This window comes from Capra hircus, chromosome 27 (genome assembly GCF_001704415.2).
Source record: "Capra hircus breed San Clemente chromosome 27, ASM170441v1, whole genome shotgun sequence".
In the NCBI taxonomy this organism is placed as follows: Eukaryota; Metazoa; Chordata; class Mammalia; order Artiodactyla; family Bovidae; genus Capra; species Capra hircus.
The window spans coordinates 41705215-41725843 of NC_030834.1; the positions used below are offsets into that span (position 1 = coordinate 41705215).

Here is a 20629-nt window from a genome sequence, read left to right on the forward strand (position 1 = left end):
AAAGTTATTACTCAATAAGAATATCATAATGCTAATAATATTTAATTAGGTGTTACAATATTTCTAGTGGATTCAAGGGAGTACATGAAAAGTTTAAAAATATACTAATAAATACCAATGCATCACATGGCAACATTCAGACTTATGAACAAGGAATGACCACTGAATTAGAGGAGAGCTGGAGAGTGTGGGATCTGGAAATGGGGGTAGGGAAGTGACATCACAGGCAAGGAGGAGCTGGAGAACTGACCACAGGAGGCAGCAACAGGCAGGGTGGTGACCGCTGTCTTTGATAATGGGCTGTGTTCAGGTTAGGAGAGAATGGGGAGAGGTGAAAAGAAGATGATTCCCAGGAGGTGTTTCCCCTCTCTGCTCCAGGACAGGAGAGAAAAGGGCCAGGCAGTGCTGGGGGCTGTGGACCAGACGGCGTTTTGTCTAGTTGTTCTCTGCTTGCATGCTTGCTTTTTTGCTCATTTGCTTTGTCTCGGTTCATAAAGATGGAAAGTGAAACAACATGTTTGTGTAATAATGGAATCGATCAAGCAGAGAAAAGAAAAATGGTTATGCAGAAGGAGGAAAAATAATGGCACTGAAGAGATGAGCCCTAGTGCAGATTTGAAGGCTCTGGTCATAGATGGAAAATGACTTCACCATCTGTGATAACAGCCGTAAGATCCTGGGATTACACAGACTTTTACCAGCATCAACATGAACTTTGCATTTATAATAATTAACATAGAATAGGAAAGTGGATCCAGATTCAAATATTTAGTAATTAAGTTATATAACTACAGTGATACTTTGATAAAGTTTTAAAAAATGTGTTTAAAATATAAAGTGATTTGAATTTTGTTGATACTTCCTTAATGTAAAACACAAAATCTAATGGAGAAATGTGAAACAGTTTGGATAAGGGGTGATATAATTGGATATATTAAAGAAGCAAATTAATATTTTGAAAGTGTTTCTAAAATATGATGGTATACACGCTTAGAAAAAGAAGTGAGCCTAACAGCAAGTGAAAGAATGCAAATCACTGGGATTCCACAAAATATATTGTTTTTAAATCACTTATTTTTCTCTTGAGAATAAGAAAGATTAACAGAAATCTCTGAGGTAATCCAAAAGTTTAGATTCTTCCCCAATAATAAAGGAAAACAAAAAATTTTCCGGGTAGCCTATAAACCAAGAATATTTTTCTGAACAACTCCTACTTTTCCCAATTCAAGAATAAGTGAAGGCCCTGAAGAGCGTATGCTCTAGAATGTGATCTGGTGCTTCTCCATTCTTCTGTCAGAGAACAAAGCTTTCCTTTGCTTCTGAAGTGAGCTCAGTCCTGTTCTATTGGCTCCAAGGACACCAAGCAGAAGGACTGTTCTTGAGAAATGACTCAGGAGGGTTCATAAGGAAAGTCCTTGACTTAATAAGCAAAGTAAAATTTTATGCTGCAGTTCCTAAAGATCTCCGATTGAAGTTTAAACAAAGAAAGCTTCTTTGAAAGGCCCAAATAAGAAATGCCAAGCTAAGGAGGATGGAAATGGCCTGGGAGCTCTGTGCGTTATCAGCTCTCCTCATGGTGGTGGCAATGGCTGAAGCCTGAAGACCTCAGCCCCGGAGCTTGGACCCCGACAAGCCTGCAGAAACTCCATGAAGTTGGAAGGACCCAAGACTGGTGGGGTCTGGGGAGAACTGAACTGAGTTTCTCAAGCTGGTCAGTGTGAGGGAAGTGCAGAGATCAAGCCCTGAGCTTGTGGACTGGGAACACTGACTCCAAGACCCTAGACTACCACAGAACTAACCCTAGGGAGTATCAGATAGTAAGAACTCACACAAAGGAAGCCACTTGAATACAAAACCTGGCATCACCCAACCACCAGTAGCACCCTGTGCAGGACGCCTCATTCAGCAGCAAACAAAACAAAAATACAAACCCCATCATCAGCAGACAGGATTATCACCTCAGCCTTGCCCATCAGAGGAAAAACAAACAAAACTCAGCATAAGTCTCACCCTATAGGAAGCTTACACAAACCACTGGACCAACCTTAGGAGAGCAGAAACCAAAAGGAAGAAAGAATTCAACCTTGAAGCCTGGGAAAAGGAGACCGCAAACATGATAAGTTAAAAAACAATAATGAAAAGGCAGAGAAATACTACACAAATGAAGGAACAAGCTAGAAACACATAAGTTCAAATAAATAAACTACCTGAAAAAGAATTCAGAATAATGATAGTAAAGATGATCAAAAACCTTGAAAACAACATGAGGAAAATGCAAGAATCAATTAACAAAGACCTAGAAGAATTAAAGAATAAACATACAGAGACAAATAAAATAATTACTGAAATTAAAAGTACTCTAGAAAGAATAAATAGCAGAATGTCTGAAGCAAAAGAACAAATCAGAGAGCTGAAAGATAAAATGGTGGAAATAATTTCTGAAGAGCAGAATATACTTCTGAATAAACTAAAAGAATGCCAAGAACTGAGGATAGTATCAGAGACCTCTGGGACAATATCAAACACACCAACATTCAAATTATAGGGATTCCAGAAGAAGAGAGAAACAAAGGGTATGAAACAGTATTTGAAGAGATTATAGTTGAAAATTTCCCCAACATGGAAAAGGAAATGGTCAATCAAGTCCAAGAGGCACAAAGAGTCCCATACAGGATAAACCCAAGGAGAAGCACACCAAGACACATACTAACCAAACTAACAAAGACTAAACACAAAGAATATTAAAAGCAGCAAGGGAGAAGCAACCAGTAACATACTAGGGAAATCCCACATGCTTAACAACTGATCTTTCAGCAGAAACTATGCAGGCCATAGGGAATGGCAGGATATATTTAGAGTATTGAAAGGGAAAAATCTACAACCAAGATTACTGTACCTGGCAAGGGTCTCATTCAAAATTGATGGAGAACTAAAAAGCTTTTCAGACAAGCAAAAGTTAAGAGAATTCAGTACCAGCAAACCAGCTTTACAACAAATGTTAAAGGGACTTATACGGTCAAGAAATACAAGAGAAGAAAAAGATAAACAAAATCAATCCCAAACAATTAAGAAAATGCCAATAGGTATACATATATATATATAGCTACTTTAAATGTAAATGGATTAAATGCTCCAACCCAAAGACACAAACTGGATGAATGGATATGAAAACAAGACCCACATATATGCTGTCTACAAGAGACCCACTTCAGACCTAAATAGACTGAGAGTGAGAAGATAGAAAAATATATTCCTTGCAAATGGGAAGCATAAGAAAGCTGGAGTAGCAATCCTCATATCAGACAACATGGACCTTAAAATAGAGAAGATTGCAGTAGATAAGGAAGGACAATACATAATGATCAAGGGATCAATCCATGAGGAAGACATAACAATTGTAAATATCTATGCACCCAACATAGGAGACCTCAATACATAAGACAAACACTAACAGACGTAAAAGGAGAAATTGACAGTAACACAATAATAGTAGGAGAACTTTAACACACCCCACTCACACTAATGGACAGATCTTCAAAACAAAATTAATAAAGGAAACACAAGTCTTAAATGGTACATTAGATGAGATGGATCTCATTGATATCTTCAGGATATACACCTTCTCAAGTATATGTGGAACATTCTCCAAGATAGACCACATCTTGGGTCACAAATCAAACCTCAGTAAATTTAAGAAAATTGAAATTATATCAGGCATCTTCTGTGACCACAATGCTATGAGGCTAGATATCAATTAAATGAAAAAATAAAACTGTAAGAAACACAAACACATGGAGATTAAACCACACATTTCTAAATAACCAACAGGTTACTGAAGAAATCAAAAGGGAAATCAAAATTTTATAGAAACAAATGACATGGAAACATGATAATTCAAAACCTATGGGAAGCAGCAAAAGCAGTTCTAAGTTCTATTGCTTAGAGCAATACAGTCCTACCTCTAGAAACAAGAAAAACATCAAATAGACAACCTAACTTTATACCTAAAACAGTGAAAAAAGAAGAATAACAACAACAACAAAAACCCAAAATTAGTAGAAAGAAATAAATCATAAAGATCCAAGCAGAAATAAATGAAAAAGAAATGAGAGAAACAATAGTAATGATTACTAAAACTAAAAGCTGATTCTTACAAAATTGACAAGCCTTTAGCTAGAACCATCAAGAAAAAAAGAGAAAAGAATCAAGTCAATAAAATTAGAAATGAAAGAGGAGCAGTTACAACAAACAATGCAGAAATATAAAGGATTATAAGAGATTTTATGAACAACTATATGGCAATAAAATGGATAACCTGGACAGATTCTTAGAAAAGTTCCATCTTCCAAGACTAAACCAGGAAGAAATAGAAATTATGAAAAAGCCAATTATAAGCACTGAAATTGAAGCTGTGATCAGAAAGAAACTAAAAAAAAGTGAAGTTGCTCAGTCATGTCCAAGTCTTTGTGACCCCGTGGACTGTAGCCTTCCATGCTCCTCCGTCCATGGGATTTTCCAGGCAAGAGTACTGGAGTGGGTTGCCATCTCCTTCTCCAGAGGATCTTCCCAACCCAGAGATTGAACCCGTGTTTCCTGCATTGTAGGCAGATGCATTACCGTCTGAGCCACCAGGGAAGCCTGACCAAAAATCTCCCTAAAAACAAAAGCCCAGGACCAGATGGCTTCACAGGAAAATTCTATCAAACATTTAGAGAAGAGACAATGCCTATCCTTCTAAAACTTTCAAAAAATTGCAGAGGAAGGAACACTTCCAAACTCATTCTATGAGGCTACCATCACCCTGATACCAAAACCAGACAAAAACAACACAAAAATGGAGCTACAGGCCAATATCACTGATGAACATGGATGCAAAAATCCTCAAAAAAATTTTAGCAAACAGAATTTAGCAACACATCAAAAAGCTCATACACCATGAGTAAGTTGAGTTTATTCCAGGGATGCAAGGATTCTTCAGTATATGCAAATCAATCAATGTGATACACCATAATAACAAATTTAAAGATAAAAACCATATGATAATCTCTATAGATGCAGAAAAAGCTTTTGAAAAAATTCAGCACCGATTTATGATTAAAACTCCAAAAAATGGGCATAGAAGGAACCTACCTCAACATAGTAAAGGCCACATGTGATAAGCCTACAGAAAACATTATTCTCAATGGTGAAAAACTGAAAGCATTCCCCATTAGATCAGGGACAAGACAAGGGTGTCCTCTTTCACCACTGTTATTCAGCATAGTTGTGGAAGTCCTAGCTATAGCAATCAGAGAAGAAAAAGCAAGAAAAGGAATGCAGATCAGAAAAGAAGTTAAGCTGTCACTGTTTGCAGATGACATGATACTGTACATAGAAAACCCTAAAGATAGTATCAGAAAATTGCTACAGCTAATCAGTTAATTTAGCGAAGTTTCAGGATCAATACACAGAAATCACTTGCAGTTTTACATACTAACAAATGAAAAATCAGAAACAAATTAAGGAATCAATCCCATTCACCATTGTGACAAAAAGAATTAACTATCTAGGAATAAACTTACCTAAGGAGACCAAAAAAAAAAAAAAAAACAACCTGTACATAGAAAATGTTAAGATGTTAGTGAAATAAAGATGACATAAACAAATGGAGAGATATTCCATGTTCCTGGGTAGGCAGAATCAATATTGTGAAAATGACTATCCTACCAAATGCAATCTACAGATTCAATGTGATCTCTATTAAATTACCAATGGCCTTGTTCACAGAACTAGAAACAAAAATTTCACAATTCATATGGAAACACAAAATACCCCAAATAGCCAAAGCAGTCTTGAGAAAGAAGAATGGAGCTGGAAGAATCAACCTTCCTGACTTCAGATTATACTACAAAGCTACAGTCTTCAAGACAGTATGGTTCTGGCACACACACACACAAATATAGACCAATGGAACAAGATAGAAAGCCTGGAAATAAACCCATGCACCTATGGGAACCTTATTTTTGACAAAGGAGGCAAGAATATACAATGGGGGCAAAGACAGCCTCTTCAGTAAATGGTGCTGGGAAAACTGGAGAGCTACATGTAAAGGAATGAAATTAGAACACTTCCTAATACCATACATAAAGATAAACTCAAAATGGACTGTAGACATAAGCTAAGACCAGAAACTATAAAAATCTTAAAGGAAAACATAGGTAGAACACTCAATGACATAAATCAAAACAAGATCCTCTATGACCCACCTCCTAGAATAATAGAAATAAAAACAAAAGTAAACAAGTGGGATCTGATTAAGCTTAAAATCTGTGGCACAGCAAAGCAAGCTGTAAGCAAAGTGAAAGGACAACCCTCAGAATGGGAGAAAATAATAGCAAATGAAACAACTGACAAACGATTAATTTCCAAAATGTACAAGCAGCTCAGATAACTCAATGCCAGGAAAACAAACAACCTAATCTAAAAATGGGAGAAGGACCTAAACAGACTTTTCTCCAAGGAAGACATACAGATGGCTAACAAACACATGAAAATATGTTCAACATTGCTCATTATTAGAGAAGTGCAAATCAAAACTACAATGAGATATCACCTCAGACCAGTCACTATGGCCATCATCAAAAAGTCTACAAACAAATGCTGGAGAGGATGTGGAGAAAAGGGAATGCTCTTGCAGTGTTGCTGGGAATGTAAATTGATACAGCCACTATGGTAGATGGTATGGAGATTCCTTAAAAAACCACCATATGACCCAGGAAGCCCACTCTTAGGTATATACACTCAGAAAACCAGGGTTGAAAAAGACACATGTATCCCACTGTTTACTGCACCACTGTTTACAATAGGTAGAGCGTGGAAGCAACCTAGAGATGCTCATCGACAGATGAGGGGATGAAGAAGTTGTGGTACATATACTCAAAGGAATATTATTCAGCCATAAAAATGAATGCTTTTGAGTCAGTTCTAATGAGATGGATGAACCTAGAACCTATTATACAGAGTGACATAAGTCAGAAAGAAATAAAGTCATATTCTAATGCATATAGACGGAATCTAGAAAAATGGTCCTGAAGAATTTATTTACAAGGCAGCAACGGAGAAACAGACATAGAGAATAGACTTATGGACATGGGGAGAGGGGAGGAGAGGGTGAGATGTATGGAGAGAGTAACATGGAAACTTAGATTACCATGTATAAAATAGATAGCCAACAGGAATTTGCTGTATGGCTCAGGAAATTCAAACAGGGGCTCTGTATCAACCTAGAGGTGGTGGGATGGGGAGGGAGGTTCAAAAGGAATGGGGTAAATGTATACCTATGGCTGACTCATGTTGAGATTTCACAGAAAACAAACAAACAAAAAATAATACCCCCACAAAAAAAGAAGTTAACATAAATAATGGAGTTTGAAATGTCATAGCTAGTAACGTGATAATATAAAAAGACAATGTAAATATAAAAGATAAATAGCTTATGGACTATAATTGCTTACTTATCAAGTGTAATAGAAAGCTTTGGTTAAATAATTATAAGGCAAATGTTAGATAACAAGAACATTTCTAACCATAAGAAAGCTCAATAGATTAATTTATGTACTTTATATACATAAATATTTTAGACTCTTTTATAAAATAAATGTGTAAAATATTTAATTGTGCAATAATAATATATAAACATGTACATATATGAGTACATAGTATATAATATATATATATAACATAAATTATATAATATGAAACATAAATGTGAAAGTGTGTGTGTGTATGTAGTGAGCTCTTGCAATGCAAAGCCTTTCCAAGGATTAGTGAATATTCTTTTGATTAGCCACTTGATGGAATTTTTTAGCCTGAAGAAATTTTAGTAAAATTACGATAATGCTCTGAGTTAATAATATGACCAATAAACAGGGGTTATATTTTTAATTCCAAACCATGGCTTCTTTAGATTTATCAGCAGTTGATATATATATTTGAAACAGTTTCCTCCATAGTTTGTGAGGTTTCTCAATGACTTCTGCCTCTGTGTTTAGTAACTTAGGATTTTTATGACTCAGGAAGAGTGTTTTACCACTGTTTCCAAACTTTGAGAACCAGTTGTGTAGGCACTCATGGGAAAGAACAGGGCGATGGAGGAATTTGTCCTGGGTCACTGGTCTTTCTGAGGATGCTACTGCCTGAGCTACCCTCTCCCTCACGGCTGCTGCTTTCTGTGAAAGTGGAGATCTCTCTCTCCTGAGGGGTAGGGAGGGAGGAGGAATCTGGTGGACGACGGGAGGGGCCTCAGGGGGTGATGAGGGGGGAAACCCTTTGAAGAGGGTCTTTTCCATTTCTTTATGACATTGCCAAGAACCAGGACTGTCCAGTAAGAGGATGTATTAAAACCAGCCAGAAATCAGAGGAGGGGAGCAAGTACAGCAGTCTCCATCACACTGGAAAACAAAACCAAAAACAAAAAAACTTCCCTGGTGAATTCCCTAGCTTCACTCAGCTACATGCAGTTACTTGCAAGATTACAAAATTGATTAGACTCTCGCTAAAGTCATATATTCAGATACTTTTATTGCATCCTGAAGGCTATTCATTTTTTTTTCTGAAAGCATCAAGTCTTGTTTGTTTTATCTGTTTATTTTGGGTGACATTTGTTTTGAGTTTTCTGCTCTTTATTATCTTGCATCGATTGCCGCATTCCTTACTTATTGTGCGTTTGTCTTCTCTCTCCTGAGTAACTTCAAGATAGCTTTGTTTCAGCACAGAAGTTGGGTGTCATGGGAGAGACATCAAGGCTTGCTGGTTCAGAGCAAGGCCCTGCTCTGGGGAGACCTGATGTGGAGACCATGGCTCCTCAGCGGGGATAGTGGGCTCCTGATGCGGCTTCCGTTTGCTGTGCTATCTGTTTCCAGGACATGTCGATGCGGATGAGAATGAAAGGCAGACGTGGCGGGAGCAGGGAGATGAATGGTTCTCTGGAAGGGTGTCCTGAGTGGACGGGAGCTGGGGATGCCCACCAGGGAGCATCCTGTGCGGTGACTCCTGTGGACGGGAGGAGACGAAGCAGCAGGGCCAGAGAGAGCCAGGGGGCTGCGCGGGGGTTCATCCAGATGGCCTCAGTGACGCCAGGGCCCTTGGAAACAGTTCTGGAACTATGGAGTACCCCATCCCAGGGACCATGGGGTGGTCCCTGACATGATCTGTCCCTGAAGACGTGGGCCCCGGCAGTCTGTCCCTGAGAGTCCCCTGAGGGGCTGGCAGCAAGCAGCCACCACTGGCCACTCCTTCCATGTGGGGCCATCAGTGAGGGAGCACCGCATATCTGCCAGGAGTGCTGTCCATTCCAGGAGTCCCGCGGTCTAGCCATGGTGCTGGTCAGAATGATCAGTTAGGACCACATTACCACACAGGACTAACTTCCTCAGTGAGCCCTCCAAGGTGTGTAAAGTCCCTTCACTGTTCCGATTTCCCTGGTGAATGCGTAGCAGAAGAACGCATGGTCGTGTGCAAAGATTTGACAGCCCACATACACAACGTTTAAACGTTTTGTCAGGCCACATGACTAGATGAATGGGACCAGGATTCAAAATCCAAGGCCAGACCCTGTTGTATTATGTGAAGAAGGAAACATTCCGCTCATCACTCCTGGGTTCAGCTAAACATGCAGAGCCATGGAAACAAAGAGATCATGCAAATAAGAATATTTGTAAAAAATCAAGGATACTTTAAGTTTCTTTGACATTAATTTCTCATTTAAATGCTTTCTTCTCTGCAATCATCATCTGTGTTTTTTCACTCTTTTAACCTTCTTGAGGCTTTCAATGGCTAAGTCAAAGATCTCTCTTGATAAATGTTGCACTGCACTTGAAAATATGTGAGATCTTTTCAAACATCATTTTATACTGATTTCTAACATCAGTTCAGTTCAGTCGCTCAGTCATGTCCAACTCTTTGTAACCCCATGGACTGCAGCACGCCAGGCCTCCCTGTCCATCACCAACTCTCAGAGCTTGCTCCAACTCATGGCCATTGAGTTGGTGATGCCATCCAACCATCTCATCCTCTGTTGTCCCCTTCTCCTCCTATCATCAATGTTTCCCAGCATCAGGGTCAGTTGTTCGCATCAGGTGGCCAAAGTATTGGAGCTTCAGCTTCAGCATCGGTCCTTCCAATCAATACTCAGGACTGATTTCCTTTAGGATGGACTGGTTGGACCTCCTTGTTGTCCAAGGAACTATCAAGAGTCTTCTCCAACACCACAGTTCAAAAGCATCAGCTTTTCAGCTCAGATTTCTTTATAGTCCAACTTTCACATCAATACGTGACTACGGGAAAAACCATAGTTTTGACTAGACAGACCCTTTGTTAGCAAAGTAATGTCTTTGCTTTTTAATATGCTGTCTAGGTTGATCATAACTTTTCTTCCAAGGAGCAAGCATGCTTTAATTACATGGCTTCAGTCAGCATCTGCAGTGATTTTGGAGCCCCTCAAAATAAAGTCTGTCATTGTTTCCACTGTTTCCCCCTCTATTTGCCATGAAGTGATGGGACCAGATGCCGTGATCTTAGTTTTCTGAAAGTCGAGATATAAGCCAAATTTTTCACTCTCCTCTTTCTCTTTCATCGAGAGGCACTTTAGTTGTTCTTTGCTTTCTGCCATAAGGGTGGTGTCACCTGCATATCTGAGGTTATTGATATTTCTCCCTTCAATCTTGATTCCACCTTGTGCTTCATCCAGCCCAGCATTTCTCATGATGTACTGATTTCTAACATAGTTCCACAGTGATAAGAGAAAAGAGTACATGATTTCAGCCCCTTTAGACCATGAAATTTTTAGACTCTGTTTTATGTGTCTAGATATGTTCCAATATCTCCTGGTTTATAGTATATGGGAGCTTGAATAGAACTTGTACCCTGATGTTGTGTGGACATTGTATAAATCTTAATCATGTTGAATTGGTTCATAATGCTTTTCAGGTCTATTGTATCCTTCTACTTCTCTCTGTTTCATACTGTTAAATTTTTAGAGTTTGATATAGAAACTCCAACTAAAAACCTTAATTTATCTACTGAAAAAAATAATTGTAGTATATTGCAGAACTATCTGTAATTTTGTTCTGCATTTTCCAAGTCTCCTACAAATATGTTATTATGTTTTCATAATTTAGAAAAAATAAAAATTAGAAAAAATATTTTGAAAAATAATCCAGTGGTCTTTTAGGTAGAAATAATGCCAGCTTGGGCTTCCCTGATAGCTCAGTTGGTAAAGAATCTGCCTGCAATGCAGGAGACCCTAGTTTAATCCCTTGGTTTGGAAGATTCAGTGAACAAGGGTTAGGCTGCCCACTCCAGTATTCTTGGGCTTCTCCTGTGGCTCAGCTGGTAAAGAATCCACCTGTAATACAGGAGACTCGTGTTCAATCCCTGGGTTGGGAAGATCCCCTGGAGAAGGGAAAGGCTACCCACTCCAGTGTTCTGGACTGTACAGTCCATGGGGTTGCAAAGAGTCAGACACGATTGAGCCACTTTCACTTTCAATACCAGCTTGCCATTATGCTTGCATAATGGTTATGAATTGGCTCCAAAGCAAAGAGCATAACCCAGGATGAAGGCAGTCAGGCAGGAAGAATTACATCCTGCTCAGGAAAGTGTCAGTGCTGTGTTCTATTCAGATCTTCAGCTGATTAGATGAGATCCAGCCACCTGGAGAGGGGCAAGCCACTCTACTCAGTCTGTGGATTTAATACTTACTCTCTTGCCAAAACCACCTTCACAGAAACATCCAGGAAAACATTTGACAAGGTATCTGGGCACTCTGTGCCCTAGTCAAGTTGACATATCAACTAACTATCACACCCCTTTTACAGATAAATTGACAAGCTCTGAGTTAACTTACACAGGCAACGTAGATACCAGGTTGTGAGCAAAGATTTGAACCCAGAGCTTCATGGTACTCTAGGTCCATATATGTAAATCATATGTAAGCATGTAAATCATAAATATTTGCTGTTTTTAATTCAATAAAATATAAATTTGATGTTTAAAGCAAATTATTTCATATTAAAATTTCATTTTCTAGTTTCATCCCACAAATGACTTCCCACATTTTTTCCCCTCAGAAATGACCAGAGAAGTAGAATTTCATAAAATGTTTGATGTAGGACTTAGAAAAATCAAGAAATATTTTCAGTTGAGAACTGTAATTTTAGAAATCAATACCATATATGTATTTTTATATTGCCTGTTGGTTATGAGAGTCTGGAAGTACTGGTGTCCTCTTATTTAGCATTTTATTCCAAGCACTCAGAACAGGATTTCCTCATACTAGCTCCCCACCAATGAATATTTGTTAAATTTTGAGTGATTAAATGACTAGAAGAATAAACAAATAACTTTTATCTGTCCTCAAAATTTTTCATGAATGTAACAGAATTAGAAAGTGGTGGTAAGCAGGTTTGGATATAGATGATAATCTCACCACATATTATTTTTGCTTCCAGCACTGTGATTGTAAGATATGATCTTGCTGGCGGATAGCCTTGCATTAATTATTCACAAGCTCTTGTACTTGGTTTACTTTGCATCATTCACCCCTTAGAACATGTTCCATATTCCAGGGGTTGGTAAGAAAGCAGTTATGACTGGAGACGCTGTGAAGATAAAATGCAGTTTCACGATACTGCTCTGAGTCTTAGCTAATAATTTTTCTTTTGTTTCTTCCAGTGAAAAAGGCGATTGAATTGAAGTCAAGAGGAGTCAAGGTGATGCCCAGCAAGGACAGCAGCCATAAGAACTCTGTCTGTAAGTCACCCTCTCTCTGTATGAGGATGGATGTGTCCATTAGAGGGGAGCGCTTCTGCAGAAATGCTTCTCTAAACTGCCCTCCCCACGGCATCTCGTTCTGCTTTCCTACCGTCAAAAGTATTTTCTGGGAGAGAGCGTCTGCACTCACTTCACTCTATTTGGGGAGAGCATGTGTTCATCTTAAGTCTAAATGTATCTCACGCCTGCCTGTCCCCTCTGCCCTCATGGGCCACTGTCTGAGACCGGACCTTCCAGAGTTCTCTGTTAAGCAGCTGTTCCACCCTCAGGTGTTTTGATCCCAGTTTCTCTTTCCATTCCAGTATATACTCAAGTATATACTCCCTGTTTGATAATTATGGGCAGCATTATTCAAATTGAACTGGGCTTAATGAAGGAAGAAAACTACCGGAGGACAAGAAGAAAGCAAGTAATTATTTCAAAATGAAGGTTTAGTATTTTGCTGTTGTTAGTTTTTAGTTCAGAATGTTTCCTAAAACGGGGGATGTGGTATTTATAATTATTTTGCAGTTGATTTTTTTTAATGGATAAAAACCTTGCAGAAGCAGCCCATAGGAACATAGAACTATGTATTGAGTGAACCCTTCCATCAAATTGACATGAGGTCTGAGGCCAGAACAGGCAGACATCAAATGCATCTCTTAGTGCCACATTCAAGCTTGAATGTGAAAAAGAAAATAAGTATGTCTGGGTCCTTATCTGAATACAAATTGAGAAATGAGTCATAACTCAGTGGTATTAGAAAGTGTTCCATCCTATCTCTCAACAGTATTATGCCACGTTTTTTGTTAGGCTTGAAAATTAATCATTAGAGGAAATGAGGAATTGAGGAAACTGCAAGCCTTCTAAGATCAGCCTTGTAATAAATGGTAGTATGTTATTCACGCAGAAGGTGTGTCTGAGGAAACTAAATTAAGTGCTTCAGAGAAAAGAGGACACAGACTTTGAAGCTGCAGAGACAAGGATTCAATAGCTGTGAGAGTGTTGATTGTATTCAAGTCTAAGTTGCATCATTTATAAAAGTAAAATGGTAATGATTCTTGTGAGTAGATGAAGCATCGTGTTTATAACTGCCTGTTCCAGTATAGGGCAGGGAGCGGGCATTCTGCAACCACACCCACTAGGAATTTGCTGTACATAAAGAGAAGAAGGAACGATTGTATGTAGTAGGTCAGCCAAGAATTCAAACAACCTGGATCTTACTTGCCAGAGAAGGAGGTAGGGCCCAGAGCGCTGACCTTGTTTTCTAAGATCTTAGGAAATAGTTTGACTCCTCACAAGAAGTGAGCCCAGGACACAGAGCCTCTAAAGCCCCATCCAGGATACAACCTTTTCCTGGGAAGCAGTGACCCCCTTCCCATTGTGATGGGGTAGAAGGGGGCACACGAAGGTGATACATGCATTTTATAGATATGGTGAGGCTTGCTGCAGGCATGTCAGTTGCTGACACTCTTATTAAGTCATTTATATACAGATTATCTGATTTATTTACATTCAGTATTTATATTAAACATTGTGTCTTTCATACTTGTCTCATTATTTTTTCAAGCCATTCAATAAGCCACGGTCTCTGTATTTCTGGGCTTCCCTGGTGGTTCAGAGGGTGAAGACTCTGCCTCCAGTGCTGGAGATCCAAGTTTGATCACTGGATCGGGAAGATCCCCTGGAGAAGGGAATGGCAACCCACTCCAGTATTCTTGCCTGGAGAATTACATGGACAGAGGAGCCTGGCAGGCTACGGTCCATGGGATTTAAAGAGTCAGACATGACTAAGGGACTAACACTTAACTTTCACTTTTCTTCTCTTGTGGTTTACCCTGAGTGTGGGATTTTTCTTGGAGACGACTGCCTCTGATGTTCTTGAGGTTAAATCTAAGTATAGAGCCCTCTTGGGCACAGAGAACATAGCTCACTCTGGACCTCAATTCCTTCCCCCTGAGGATTTGGGAAAGGATGTAAGGAAATACAGAAATACTTAGCATGGGATCTGCCAGCTATGGTTCGCTGTTGGTCCACCTCATCTGTGTCGACCTCTATTTTGGTAGTTTTCTTTCCACCTGGACGTTTTTGTTTATGAGTCTGTCTTCTTCCCAAGACTCCTCACAGAGTAAGAAATGGGACAGCAGAGGCTCTGTGATTATCCATTGACCGCCCCCTCCCCCTGCCCACCCCCTGATCAAAGCCTGCACCTGCTGCCCATCACAGGTGCAGAGCTAGTTTGCTTGCAGAATGACAGGACTGACTGACAAGAGCAGCTGTCCTCCTACTCCGAATGCTTACTTTGTATTAGAGTATAGTCAACTGACAATATTGTTAGTGTCAGGTGTAGTCCAAAGTGATCACATTATGCATATACATGGATCTATTTTTTTCAAATTCTTTTCCTTTTTGTGCAGAGTTCCCTGGTCTATACAATAGGCCTTTGTTGGTTATCTATTTTAAATACAGTAATGTGTACGACTCAATTCAAACCTCCCCATCTATCCCCCCTCCATCGCTTTTGCAATAGCCAGCACATGGAAACAACCTAAATGTTGACATATGAATAGATAAAGAAGTGGCATTTGTTTTTGTTGTTCAGTTGCTAAGTCATGTCCAACTCTTTGCGACCCCATGGATGGTAACTTGCCAGGCTTCTCTGTCCTCTACTGTCTCTCAGAGTTTGCTCAAGAAGTGGTTGTGCGTACACAATGGGGATCTGGGGTGGCTCAGTGTTAAAGAATCTGCCTGCCAATGCAGGATATGCAGGTTCATTCTTGGGTGGAGAAGATGCCCTGGAGAAGGGAATGGCAACCCAGTCCAGTATTCTTGCCTGGAAAGTCCCATAGACAGAGGAGCCTGGTGGGCTACAGTCCATAGGGTTGCAGAGTCGAGCATGACTTAGCAACTAACACACACATACACACACCATAGAATATATATTAAATGGAATATAACCCAAGCTAACAAGCACTTAGCAAGTGTTTGATGATTAAATAAATGAAGAAGGAAAAATATCCATGTTGTGGAGCAAAAGCCCTACATATTTTCTCTTTTATGCCTCTCAATGAAATCTGATGAATCATTTGTGGATTTTGCCCTGAAATCACTAAGTCAATTTGTTCCTCCATCCGGCCCTGACTTCATGTTACCAATTAAACTTCAGCAATTCACTCTAATCCTTAACATGCATCAATTTAACCATGTAAGGTGGAGTGACCTGAAAGGCTGTGTAGATATTTCAACTCATCTATATAGTGAAGGCCATTTTCTACAACATCTCTTAGAATGAAATGACTTACAAATTTAGTTTTTCACCAATTTCATTAATTATTGACTAACAATATTTGCAGAAAACCTCAAAGAGAATCAAGGTATTAATTCTGCAGAATGCTGTAAGTGTCTAGTTTATTAAAGCTTTAAAGGATCCCAGCATTACTGGGCAGCACACAGCAAGAAAGGGTACCTGGAATAACTCAGTCGGGGGCTCCTCTTTATTCTGGGGTTGGAAGCGCTCGGTACCAAAGGATTCTTAAATTCTTTCCCTTTTTACACGGTGGTAGCTGTAGACTTCAGAGAAGGCAGTGGCACCCCACTCCAGTACTCTTGCCTGGAAAATCCCATGGACGGAGGAGCCTGATAAGCTGCAGTCCATGGGGTCGCTAAGAGTTTGACACAAGTGAGCGACTTCACTTTCACTTTTCACCCTCTTGCATTGGAGAAAGAAATGGCAACCCACTCCAGTGTTCTTGCCTGGAGAATCCCTGGGACAGAGGAGCCTGGTGGGCTGCCGTCTATGGGGTTGCACAGAGTTGGACACGACTGAAGCGACTTAGCAGCAGCAGCAGCTGTAGACATATTTCCCTCTTCCTTTCCTTCTTGCCATTCTTGTCTACAGAATACAGTGTAACAGAATACAGTGTTAGCAGCCCTAAGTGTGAGAGTCAGGAGGGTAGGTTATCCATTACTGCCCTTCTAACTCAAAAATGTAAAACTCTGTAGGGAGAAGGACAAACAAAAGCCTTGATTGTTATTTTTCAGCTAGAGATTGTTCTCTCTGTGTAAAGTTAAAGACAAACGACTTTACAAATCCAATATTGATTTGTTGTAACTCACTCAGAAGAATTGATGGCACATGCTGTGTATTAAGCATCTGCAGTTACAACAGTTTATACCCAAGCAGGATAGGACATTTGGTTCAGAGCCATTATTTAATGTAAAGCTGATTGAAACATGGTGGAAAAATGGGAAAATATAATGCATTGTATTATAAACCCTTGGAAAAAAATAACAACAGCATACTATGAAATAAATGACCCTAAAATTCTTATACTTTTGACTATAAGCCATTTATTTCATTGCCTTTGTTACCATGGGCAATCAATTTTCTTCTACCTCTGAAAAAATATCTGAAGTGAAACAGAATGATATTTATTCAAAATTGCCAAATAGTCCTGTTAATGAAAGGCAATTGATCAAATATTGTCTTTTATAATATATTGTCTTTCTCTTTTGCCTCAGACACAGTTATTTGGAAGGGCACATTTCACCAGTTTTGTAGTTCCATTTTTTGGGCAACAGTGTAAATGATGCCTTAGCTACATTGTACAGTTAAAGATGCAGTTGTAACAATGTAATGTTTGATTTAGCTTCTTAACATGGTGTGGCTCATTAATCCACTTTCTAAAATACGTCCTTATAAATGACCTCCCTAGCTGTGCTGGGTCACACTGTGTTATCCACTCATCACTAAAATTGCTACATTCAGTCCTTGTCTTCTTATGTTTGGGATAATTTAAGAGCAAATGGCATATATTAGTATGTAATATTCCATTTTTACTTACATTCCAGGGTGTTAAATGGAAAAAAAAAGTTAATCTTGTCTTTCATAATTTCTTCCATTCGGCAGCCTCCACACTTAGCAACATAATCACACGCAAAAATGAACTCCACCCAGAAAAAGACTCTCCTTTCAATCCTCTCTCTGTAAACAGGGATTAGTGCAAGCTGAGGAATGGGAAAAAAAGAAACCATTAATCCCTTTTTGATAGGGGTAAAACGAGAGATAAAGACAGGCAAAGCATCTCAATAATAGTCACCATTTGGAAAGCAGTTTCAGTGTGATCCACTGCTGGAGCAGAATGGAGCATCTCTGATTAATGGCCCTAGACCTCTCTGTCCATTTCCACAGTGGTGCATCCAGCTGCCCACCCAACATTTGCACACGCAAGTGTGATAAGCGTCTCTTTCCCTCTGAACAAAGGCCAGTGCTCTTTGCTGTTGAGGACCCAGAGCCTGGCGCCATCCCTGCCCCGGACACCAGCCAGCCTGCTGCCCCAGCTGCGTCAGAAGCCAACCTCATCTCTTCAGCCCAAACCGCCACTGTTTTCCAGGGCATTACTCACCAGTCTCACCCCAGATCCCTGTCTCCACCCATTTCCCTGTGGTCGAGACCCCGCACTTCATCCAGAGTGATCTGTGGAATCTCATCACTCTTCTGCTAAGAACCCTTTGAAGCTTTCCCATCACCGCCCAAGTGAGTCCACGTCCCTTACAGAGACGCACAGGACCGCCTCACCCCTGCTCCCCGTCTGTTCTCCCCCAGCCCTTGTCCACTAGCTTTGGGGCTGGTTCTTAAAGTTCCCGCCTCAGTCTTCGTTCCTCTGTCTCCTCAGTCTGAGGTGGTTTCCCCAAGGCGCTTGTCTCTCCCTTCTTCACATCATTTCTCAGAGCTTACCTGCTCCCGAGGCTCTCACTGGTCACCCTGCGTACCTTTTGCAAACCCTGCCCAGGCATCACTTTACCCCTCTGGTTGCCTGTTCTGCTTTTCTCTGTATCATTTATCACAGTATGTCATACATGTGAGCTTCCAGGTCGTGCAGTGGTAAAGAATCTGTCAGCCAGTGCAGGAGACGTGGGTTCAATCCCTGGGTCAGGAAGACCCCCTGGAGAAGGGAATGGCCATTCCACTCCAGTATTCTTGCCTGGAAATCCCATGGACAGAGGAGCCTGGTGGGCTACAACCCATAGAGTTGCAAACAGTTGGACGTGACTGGGCACACACACACACCTCATACATATCAGCCTTATTTTCATGTGTTTATATGTGCGTATTTAGCATATGCATTTATATGAATATGTGGAGGTGTATGTGAGGAATATTATATATTATATAATATTGATATATAATATGTATATTCTACATTGTGTATAAATTATATATAAATATATTAAATATGATATAATATAACATGTATATTATATAATATATAATTATAATAGTATATTAAATACATATACATTATCATTTGCTTCCTCTCTCTTCCAATCCCCCCGTTAGAACTGACTCTTTGAAGGAGGATATTTTTGTCTGCTGTCTTCACTGAGACTTACCAAGTGCCCAGCAGAGAGGCTCAGGCACACAGCAGTTGCTCAATAAACACTTGTCCATTGAATGACTGAGTTTCCTAGTGTGTGGAGGCCTGAAGGAGCATGGCAAGGTGACGTCACACTCTCCTTCAGTGAGGTCTTTGTGCCCCATGTCATCTTCATGCCTTCAGCATGAAAACCTTGAGGGAAGACCAACAGCTGTCATGGAGATGTTTAAAAATACATTCTTTTCCTAGAGGAAATTAGTCTCCTGGTCATTCAAGTCATGTAAATGTTTATCAGACCAGGAGAGTTATAAGAAAGATAGCAACACTTATTGAGCACTGAGTAAAAATAGAAATTTATCAGCTTTCAGAATAGTAGTAAGTCAACCCATAAAAATGTAAGAATCCATAGACAGGATGTTAAACAACATTAAATTAGGTCCTTTGCAAGTCAAGACAGCATGTTTTCTAAGACACTCTGTTTTCTATGTTGCACCTTGTCAATGACTGATTCCCTCGAATCTGTCATTTATAGACATGTGCTTGGCAATGGTTAAGAGAAAATCATTCTTATTACCAAAATTATATGTAGTATATGAGTGAGGCACAACTAATTAAATAACTGGTCAATTAAAATACCATAGTCTTAGAATCCCTATACCTTCTGCATGGAAGGAAACATTAAAACCATGAGGAGTTAGTCTTTTTCAAGTTTTTGTAACAAGGTGACAGCGTCTGGTAGTAAAACCTCATTGTCAGCCTGGATTCTGTGCTCTAGTAGGTTAGAAAATACAACAGTCTAATTTTCCACTATGCCACTGCTGGATGAATCCATTTGTTACTGAGTTGATGACTAGGACATGCTGGCTTTCAGAAAGGGCATTTGAAGAACCACAGAGAAAGCTAGCCCTGCCACTCTCCAGGTGCTTCTCTGGATTTGGAGCTTGAAGAGGGCTGTGGTCATGAGGGAGATGGGATGAGGGGAGGAGAATGGAGTGAGGCTGTTAAGAAACTCGAGTGACTCCCTTAATAGGGCTGCTAAGACAGGCTTCTCAAGGAGCAGAAGTCACACTACGACCCTCAATATCATCAGCTATAGGTGATGCTTTGTGTGGTTTCCACCTCGGAAACTTTATTCTAGAAATAACTTGCAGCCAGCATTTTCATCAGACCACACTTCTCCAGGTAACTGGATACATTATTGTTTTATGAATCCCCGTGAGAATCATCTTCAAAAATTAACAGGATTTGCTTTATCCAGCTACAAGAAAGAGCACACGTTTAGATTTACAATAATATTTTTATAGTCACTAAGCTTGTACTACACTGCTGGAAATGTCACCCATCATCAGGTTTTGTTTTTTAGGGGACTTTATTGCTCTGGTATTAATGGGTGATTTATTTGAATGGTGGTAGACCAAAGTGATTTGTAAAACTGCTAAAACAAGGCACATCTGCTGTGCTCT

General features: G+C 39.8%; 1 protein-coding gene across 1 annotated transcript in view; it reads left to right on the forward strand.

The window, feature by feature from the left end:
• Nucleotides 1–20629, forward strand: part of CSMD1 (CUB and Sushi multiple domains 1) — a 2085346-nt gene that overhangs the window by 1355600 nt on the left and 709117 nt on the right. The window contains 1 exon segment of the mRNA XM_018042044.1: nucleotides 12712–12789. Coding sequence (XP_017897533.1) covers nucleotides 12712–12789 — 78 coding nt within the window.